We start from the raw sequence: 8,938 nt of genomic DNA, 5'->3' as shown, positions 1-8,938 counted from the left end.
GACGCCCGCCCGAAGGGGAGGCGGGGCTGCTACTAAAGCCGGAGTCTGCCGGCCGCGAGCAGCCTGGGGAGGGACGCGGGCGGGGACAGAGCTCGGCGCGCTCGCTGCTGCTGGAGGGTGATGGCCCTGCGAGGCTGCAGGCTCCGACCTTACCCGGAGTCGGCGGCGAGAGGTTCGCGGGGGCGCGAGGTTCCGGGCGAGCGCTGAGCGCGGGCTTCTACCATCCCCGGGTCCTTGCACATTCTACGTCCACAGACGAAGGCGAGGATCCGCTCTCGGTTTGGCTGCCCGTCGTCCTCCAGATCATGTCCGCGGCTCCCGGGACTCCGCGCGGAAAAAGCAGTTTGGCCGGAGTGGAACCAATGACCTTTCCAAGCTGTGCGCCTCACTGCCTGGACCAGGTCTGAGTGGCGCTGCCCAGGCGGACCTTTTTGCTGGAGGTGAGTGTCCACTCTGGGAAGGGGGCTGCAGCCGCCCTAAGGAAAGCAGGCTGCAGCCGGGGCGCTCCGAGTCTCGGCCCGGCGTGCCACAAGTTCCGGACTCGGGTAAAAGAAATCACATGGATGCATTCCCTGGGCATTGTATTTTTCACTTTATGGGATCCCAGGCTCGCCACTCCCAGACAACACACAACACGCGCTTTCGCGTACTGTTTTTAGTTTTGTTTTGCAACACTGAATCGAAGCCCTCAGCAAAGCTTCTTCTAAAAGCTGATCTACATACGTTGAGATAAAACCCCACAACACCCCCCCCCCCTTTTTTTGCCCGTACTCTGACATAGTATTCCAGAGCAGGGGGCAGCCGTTCCGGGGCAGCCGCGGCAGCGCGGACGGGCCGGGACACACGGTGCGTGCCGAGCCAGAGCGTTTCAGGAGGAAAGTAATAGTTCAGTCCTAGATACTTCTCCAACCTTGTGCCGGCCTTTTGATTTTCTTCCCACCCTCCAGTTCTGGCGGAGGCGGGCAGAAGGCAAATCCCCCTGGGGTTTAAACGCTGGGATTCTCGAGAAATAGCAAAGGAGAACGGTGTTGCGTCTGTAGAGTGAGGAGGGAGAAAAAAGTGTTTGTGGAGGGTGCGCTGGCTCTGTCTGCCTACCTGTTAGCAGGGGAACAAAAGAGGACTGGAGTTTCCCGGAGCGAAACGGTGCAGACAGCTACTTTCTCTGCTAAACAAACTGCAGTCCCGAGCAGAACAAGAAAATTACTCATGCAGGGGGAGCGAGGGAGCAGAGAGAAACAGAACCCAGATTATGCGGAAGGCATCTTAATTTAATTAACTCCTTGGGAAGGCAGAGGCGCAGCGAAGGGGCAGGAACTTCGCGGTGGTTTCTCTCTATTCACCTGACCTAGTCTGCCCATTTTTATTTTCTGTTTTTGAAAAAAGTGATCTCTTAAATCTACTTGGAGTGTAGCTCTCTGATTAACGTAAAATTTATTGTGGCTTGGGCTGAAATTCAGCGAGCCTATGGAGCCATCAGTCAATTCTCTCAGACACCAACCCACAGGTTTTAGCAGATGACCCCTGACTGTATATTATTTTTAGATAATTCAGTGTAATAACATATTACCAAAGAGCGAGACTCCTTATCAAATTACCATTTTTTTTTCTCCCTCCAATGTTTTGAATGCTTCACTGCACTGAAATTAGTATGTACACCTCTCACTTGTTGACAGCCAGTGAGCTAAATTTTACAAAACTTCTGTACATGTGTGGAAATTCTTGTGAAGAAGACTGATGAAAGAAAACAAGCCTCAATTCCACCGTAATATTGATGTCTTTTCGTTGGTTTAAGTTTCTTTCCTTGCAAAATTAAAAGTAACCAATGTTCTGGAACAGGGTGGTGAAGAAGTGACAGCAGATGATGGCTGTTATTGCCTGAAACTGAGTGTGAGAACTCCACGCTCAGCTCTAGACAAAAACGAAAGTACTTTAGATCTCTGCATTGACTTAAAGTATCTTTTGATATTTAGGAGAGTGAAAACCTAAACTCCCTAATTACTTATGGGAAAAAAGTTTAATGAATATTTAGGGTGATTCTGTTTGTGAAGGACTTGCTTGTCGTCTTCTATGAGGAAACTATTTGTCCTGCAAATCAAAACGAACACATACTATGAAACAGCACTTTTGTGCCACCATGAAGCTGAATTATAACAGAGGTAATAATTTGGGTTATAAACCATTCAGTGAAAAGGGAAGGAAGATGGCTCTCAAGTTTCTGCTGGCAGATTTAACATGTAACCTTTACGGCAGAGTTCACTTTATGCATTTGGAATCAAACTCACAAGTCATGCTATTCCTTCCGTCTACAACACACCCCACACACATGCACATACTTACAAGGAGAATGTGGTGGGAATTGCACTTTGCCTCCTGTATTTATTTCTAAGAAATCCAGTCTGGGAATACACCCAAATAATAATTCGGGTTTCCTCTCTATGTGGGGAGGCCACTTTTTAATACTAGGGGAAAAATAATATTTTGAATCTCTAGAAAATCTTTCTTATGCAAAAGGAAGGAAATAGTGTAACTTATTATTTTTAATGGAAGAGGAAAACAATCAGATAGATTACCAGAGATGTTAGTAGAATCCATTTCCCCCCCCCCTACCTCTCTAGGAGAGGGCTTGAGGGTTGCCACTGAAGAAAAATGAATTGTGATTTGTGGTGGGAAAGTTTATTACTAATGGAGGTTTACAGTTTCGGTTGAACGGTCTGACTGAGACCCCCTGACTGTTACACACCTCTCATTAACTCCCGACCTCAACTCCCAGACCGCATACCACCAGGCAGAAGCGGTTCGTTAATAAATCGCTGTCTCCCAGCCGTTTCAAACAGAGGAGGAGGGAGGGAAGGTGTGGGCCCTCGCGGAGGCCGCCAGATTCTGCCAGGCCGGAGCGCTGTGTCATTAGCGCAGCCCCCTAAGCCTGTCCTCAGAAAGAGCCAACACTAGAGAAGGACATTTAGGCGCAGAAAGGGCTAGTGCGCAATGAAGTCTGGACAGACTCTCTCATCTTCCTGCTGGGTTCAAAAGCCCGGCGTAAAGGTTGAGGGCTCAGACAGGCCAGCCTGCCCCTCTCCAGGGAAAGCGCTTAGCTTGTGACGCCCGCACCTGGGGAGCCGCCTTCAGAGGGTGGGCCGGGCCACCGAGCTGGCACCCCTGGCTGCTAAAAAAGGGACTGGCGGTGGGAGAAGGTGGGCCTGCTCTGAAAGCAGGTGAGGTGCCGCGGGAAACGGGGTCTGAAACCAGACCTCCGCGTTGCCACTGGGGGTGCAGGGAGAGGCAAGCGCGTGCGCCCTGCTTAGGCCCAAGGCCGACGACCCGGGCGGGCTTCCCAGGGGCAGGAGCAGCGTCGCCCTCTACTGCAGGCCGATAAACAAGCTTCCGTCGGGCTGGCAGAGCGGCTCCCCTGCTGCTCCTTGCCTTTTCCTCCCCAGGGAACCCTGTCTCCTCTTTTCCTGGGGCCTCCCGGGTGTAGGAGCCGCTCCGGGGGCCAGGTCGAGAGGCGCTCGGGCACTCCCGAGAGCTGGGCGCTGGGTCTGGGAGAAAGGGCTCCGGCCTCAGCCACCCCCCCCCACCCCCCTGTCTGAGCCCGAACCATCTGGAAGGGATCTTGGTGGGGGGTGGGAGGGGACGGCCCCTGGGAAGGAGGAGGGGGCGATTCCAGTCCTCACTGGCCCCGAGGTGTCACTTTTCTTTCCTGTGGCCCGTCACCGCTGATAAATGGGACCAAGGCAGAGGAAGGAAAAAGAAAACCTCTGAGGTCAGCACCGGGCAAGGCGGCCCCTCCGAGGGCCAGGCAGCCCAGGACCGCAAAGCGTCCCGGGGCTGCGCACCCACACCTCCGGCGCGGTCCGGGGCAAGCGCAGGAACGGCGGCAGGGCCGCGGGCTCGGGCGCGGCGGTAGGAGCCGTTCCGGCTGAGCCGGGCCCTCAAGCCCGGGTCCGACCCACGACGCACCGTCTCCGGGGACCTCGGAGGCTCGGTGCGACCGAGGCTCGGCCGGGCCTGGCAGGCGCTGGAACAGCGGGGTGTCAGGGATGACCAAGCTTCGCCCCACCCGGTAGGGGGTGGGTGGGCTGGACTGGGTGCCTCCTGGAGCCCCCTGCCCGCCTTTCTTCCTCCTCGGCCCGGGTCTCCTGCTCCTGGAATCCGTGCGTGCCCGGAATCCGATCTTCCCACGGGCCACCCGCTCTCGCTGGGGACCACGCCTGAAACCCTGGCCCTCGGGACTGAGCTTGAGCTTGGTGTCAACTCGCCCGGCAGGCGCGCCAAGGTCCCCTCACCGCTCCTTCTGGGGGGGGGGGGGCCTTGGAGTGGGTGGGGAGGGGGTTTTGGAAGGTGTGGAAGCCCACGCGGTGCCAGGGGACAGACCAAGCGGGCTTGGATAATAGTCACGACTTTCCCCTCTCTCCCCCAGCCATCTTTAGGATTCTCTCCGCGTGCCGTTGTCCTGGGTTTTCGCCGGAGCCCCGCGCCCACCCGCCTCTGAGTCCTGGAAAAAAAGGGTGGCTACCTCCGCCCTGCAACATCCCGGAAAATGGGGAGCAAAGCCCTGCCGGCGCCCATTCCGCTCCACCCGTCGCTGCAGCTCACCAATTACTCCTTCCTGCAGGCCGTGAACACCTTCCCCGCCGCGGTGGACCACCTGCAGGGCCTGTACGGTCTCAGCGCCGTGCAGACCATGCACATGAACCACTGGACTCTGGGGTACCCCAACGTGCACGAGATCACCCGCTCCACCATCACCGAGATGGCGGCGGCGCAGGGCCTCGTGGATGCCCGCTTCCCCTTCCCGGCTCTGCCCTTTACCACCCACCTCTTCCACCCCAAGCAGGGAGCCATTGCCCACGTCCTCCCGGCCCTGCACAAGGACCGGCCCCGTTTTGACTTTGCCAACTTGGCCGTGGCCGCCACGCAAGAGGATCCCCCTAAGATAGGAGACCTGAGCAAGCTGAGCCCGGGCTTGGGGAGCCCCATCTCCAGCCTCAGTAAATTGACTCCGGACAGAAAGCCCTCCCGAGGGAGGTTGCCCTCCAAAACGAAAAAAGAGTTTATCTGCAAGTTTTGCGGCAGACACTTTACCAAATCCTACAACCTGCTCATCCACGAGAGGACCCACACCGACGAGAGGCCCTACACGTGTGACATCTGCCACAAGGCTTTCCGGAGGCAAGATCACTTGCGGGATCACAGGTAAGGTGGGGAAGGAGGGTGGCCTGGGGAGGGGAGGACAATTTATCCAGAATATCGAGTTTTGATAGACGTTCCAAGTGTCACTAAAATCCTCTCGGAACTAGACTATATTCCCCCCCAACGCCCTTCCCGTCCAGCTGTAACCAACCCCCAACCTTTACCTTTTTCCTCAGCAGGGACCCCTGCTGCAGTGTCATTTGGGATGAGGGAGGGTCCTCCCATCCTTAGGTAGTTAAAATATGCTGGGTTGCTCTTGGTTCCAGGAGCGGTTTTCCAGTTTCCACCAGGTGGACCTTAGGAGGTGGGGCAGGTAGAGCCCAGGAGCCTGGAAGACCTTCCTCTGGTGGTCCAGGTACCGCCTGCCCTAGGACCGGTTCTGTTAATCTACCGTGGCCACCACTCGGTTCCCTCCCTTCCCCGACTGGCCCCCAGGTGCACCCCAGAGCCTGCCATAGCAACCTTTCTTTTAAACTTATTTGTGGGGTTCTTGAGATTACAGAATTTAGGAACTGCTCCCCACACCCCCTCCACACTCTCAACTCTGCATTAATCAAAGGCAATTGAAGAAATACGATAATATCAGTGTTTTCCTCCGGGAAAAACTTCCCAGGAGTGGGGATGACTGTATCTGTTCCCTGGACTCTACTTGTTGTTGTTACCCCAAGGTAGGACTTCTGTAGGGAACCTCCGTGGCTTCCAAGGGGTTCGCTAAAATCGGTCCCCCTAAACTCAGCCTTGCCTTACGTCCTGATTTGACCAGTTTAAATCTCAGAGAGAGCCGCAGAGGGCAGAAAGAGCTCATTCGGCAGGGCTTCAAGCTCCAGAATACACCAGAGAGGGCGATCAAGTGTAGATAAAGCCGGCGTCGGGTGAATGTTCTGAAGAGTCTGTTAGTTGAGGTTAGCCATAAACAGAATTACACAGGTGGGGGGGGGGGTATGTAAAAACAAAAATAATGGAAATCCTTTTTCTTTTTTTCCCCCTCACCACTTCATTTAAAGCAATTGTCAAAAGAAACTTCTCACCGTGGTGGTAAAGCCATTTCAATGAGACCTTATGTTGATTTTCAGGTATATCCATTCCAAAGAGAAGCCCTTCAAATGTCAGGAGTGCGGGAAAGGATTTTGTCAGTCTAGAACTCTAGCTGTTCACAAAACTTTACATATGCAGGTAAGTTTGTTTTCTTGTTTTAAAGCAGTGACTGGTTCTGTTTTATCATTTTTGCTCTACAAAAGGTGTTCAATGGCAGGCTCTTTCTCATAAAAGGCTCTATTTAGATCAGCTATCTAGGTGGAGAAAGCAACACTCGATTTTTTTATACATGAAATTAATTTTATTTAACATGAAACGTGTATGTATTTTTCTTATAGAAGAGGCCACTCTCATTGTTCTGAATCCTAATTTTAGAATTTTATTTCTTTTTTCACCTGATGTGCCCTGCATTTAAAACTTTCGTGTTTGGGAGGAAATAAAGGTAATTTCGATAATGGAGGCATGGTGAAATCCCATATGCTCTCTCTCCCAGGAGCCTCATAATTTGTAGTTTTCAGAACATTGAGGAATAGTTTAATTTTGCACCAAAGAGGGGCCTTATTACCCGGGAGAATGTTGTTCCTTAAGAGAGGATTAGAGTTTTTCCCTCCCCCCTTTCCTGCCTATGACATGGTGATGAAATGTAAAGAGCTGGAAATCGCAAAGCCCACAGCAGTGGCCACCGGCGGTTATCAGGGTGATCAGGCCGCTGTGTGTGCCCCTGCCTGTGTTTTCGCGATTGGAGGATTAGGAGCACAGCTTTGTTGCTGCAAGTCCCCTCTTTGTTGTCGTGCGCGTGTTCTGTTAACGCTTGTGATGCCGATAAGACAGAGTCTGTTGAGAAGGGTGCCGTGGTGGTGTGAAGGATTAATCCTTTGCTTGCTTCACATCTGAACAGGAATCTCCACACAAATGTCCCACATGTGGAAGAACCTTTAATCAGAGAAGTAATCTGAAAACTCACCTTCTCACCCATACAGACATCAAGCCCTACAGCTGCGAGCAGTGCGGCAAAGTGTTCAGGCGAAACTGTGATCTGCGGCGGCACAGCCTGACTCACACCCCGCGGCAGGACTTCTAGAGAAGCCCCGGATCTGTCCGGGCCGCCGCCGCCAGCCCCCCCTCCCCAGACACCTCTCCAGCCTCCCACCCGTGGGGGTGGGGCGCCCCCAACCCTTCACTGACCCCAGCTCTTCCCCGGCTGCAGCCGCACCTGCAGCTTCAGGGGGTTAACTCTCCTTCCCCAGGACTGAGAACTGTAGAAAGCCACACAAGTACATCCTTTCACAAAGCGCATATGCTAGTTTCTTGTAGATAATCACAGCTCATTTTAGAGCTCTGTACATAATGTCAAGGGTCTCTATTTTGTTGTTTTGTTTCGTCTGTTTTTGTACCTTGTTGGATGCACCTAGGTATGGGAAATGGAAGCCAAATTTATCTTTAAAGACTGTATTTTCAAAATAAAATGTTTTCTTGTTCGTTTCAACACTCCTGCAAAAGCGTCTTGCTATTTGACTTCTGTTTTTCCTCTGGATTCTGGAGGCGTGGCGTGTCTCTGAAATATTCCATATTGAAGGGCATTCTTTATCCCGAGGTTTTTTTAAAATAAGACTTCTCACAATCCTCTTACGGAACCTTCATCTCCTCCCTTTTAGTGCTGTGGCATTTTGGAACTGGTCAACTGTGCTGTCATTCTGGCTTTCAAAGATATTAAAATTGATACCTCTGAGGTTTTTCTCCCTTTTTGTTTATTCTGATTCCTTGTGTATTATTCCTTTAGGTAAAAGCAGTATAATTATCACTGTTAATAACCAGCAACTCCAATGACTGAACCCACTTGAAAGCACAAGTTGGGAAGAAGCATAAGGAAAAAGAAGGGAGTTTCTCACCACTTCACTTTTAGAAGTCCTTGACCTATTGTCATAGTTTATGATGGGCAACGTCTCTTACCATTAGACTTTGAACACTATGATTTGGCTCTTAGACAGACTTTACCCCGCCTTTGGGGGAGAAGTCTCAGATCCTCCTGCTGAAGAATGCAGGCAGGTACATGCTTCAGAAGATGGGGGACAAGACGAGAAAAGGGAAAACCACTTAGCTATATTTGCACAAAATATTTTTTCCCCAAGAGTGGAGATCTTTTCTTCTAGAAGTTTCAGATTTATCTGCAAAGCAAACTGAGTGAGGTCACTAGCACGGTTTCCATCACTGGCTGGCCTTTTGTCCCTGGGAAGATGCCAGAAGTACAGGTTATTCTGTGTATAGAGCTCATGGCAAATATGTCATCACCTTCTGAGGCATTTCAGTTCTTTCCCAAATGGTTCCTGGGGAATATGACACTAGTATATGACACGGGGAATATGACACTACTATATGACACTAGGAATATGACACCCTCTTGTAGGACCTGAGTGGAAGGCTTTGGATACAGACAAAACGGTAGTACTACAGCAGAGACTGAAAGGGAAATAATTGCACCTAAAGAGGGAATATCAGAGGAACCTGGGCCCAGGGGCCCTATCCTCACAAACTTTAATACTGAGCAACAGGGTGAATTAAGTATCCTCAGTTTTTTTTTTCACTTGTGTATTTGTGTGGGCATGGCATGTTTCGTCTTCAGGGAAATACCAGGCAAAATGCCCTAAGTTTCTACCTTAGAATCCTCCAGAAGATTAGGTAGGGATTTGAGGACCAGACTCAAAATTTCTCACCT

At 51.7% G+C, this 8,938-nt stretch overlaps 1 protein-coding gene across 2 annotated transcripts; it reads left to right on the top strand.

Moving 5' to 3' along the window:
• Nucleotides 1-300: 300 nt before the first annotated feature.
• Nucleotides 301-7,711, top strand: OSR2 (odd-skipped related transciption factor 2). 2 transcript variants are annotated; one of them, XM_061123687.1, is made up of 4 exons: nt 301-440; nt 4,418-5,193; nt 6,264-6,363; nt 7,206-7,711. In XM_061123687.1, exons 2-4 carry the CDS (start codon nt 4,538-4,540, stop codon nt 7,278-7,280), a joined length of 831 nt encoding a protein of 276 aa, XP_060979670.1. In that variant the 5' UTR covers nt 301-440; nt 4,418-4,537; the 3' UTR covers nt 7,281-7,711. The 2 variants fall into 2 exon arrangements, with proteins under 2 accessions (XP_060979670.1, XP_060979669.1); XM_061123686.1 differs by having other exon boundaries at nt 7,124-7,711.
• Nucleotides 7,712-8,938: the final 1,227 nt, after the last annotated feature.

Source organism: Dama dama, chromosome 21, assembly GCF_033118175.1.
Source record: "Dama dama isolate Ldn47 chromosome 21, ASM3311817v1, whole genome shotgun sequence".
Lineage (NCBI taxonomy): Eukaryota > Metazoa > Chordata > Mammalia > Artiodactyla > Cervidae > Dama > Dama dama.
The sequence above is the reverse complement of the archived record's forward strand: the minus strand, read 5'-3'. Positions and strand labels throughout refer to the sequence as shown.

Coding starts and splice junctions, on each gene's coding strand:
- OSR2 (XM_061123686.1), top strand. CDS start 4,538: ATGGGGAGCAAAGCCCTGCCGGCGCCCATTCCGCTCCACCCGTCGCTG. Junction 5,194..6,263: donor GATCACTTGCGGGATCACAG/GTAAGGTGGGGA, acceptor GTTGATTTTCAG/GTATATCCATTCCAAAGAGA. Junction 6,364..7,123: donor ACAAAACTTTACATATGCAG/GTAAGTTTGTTT, acceptor ACATCTGAACAG/GAATCTCCACACAAATGTCC.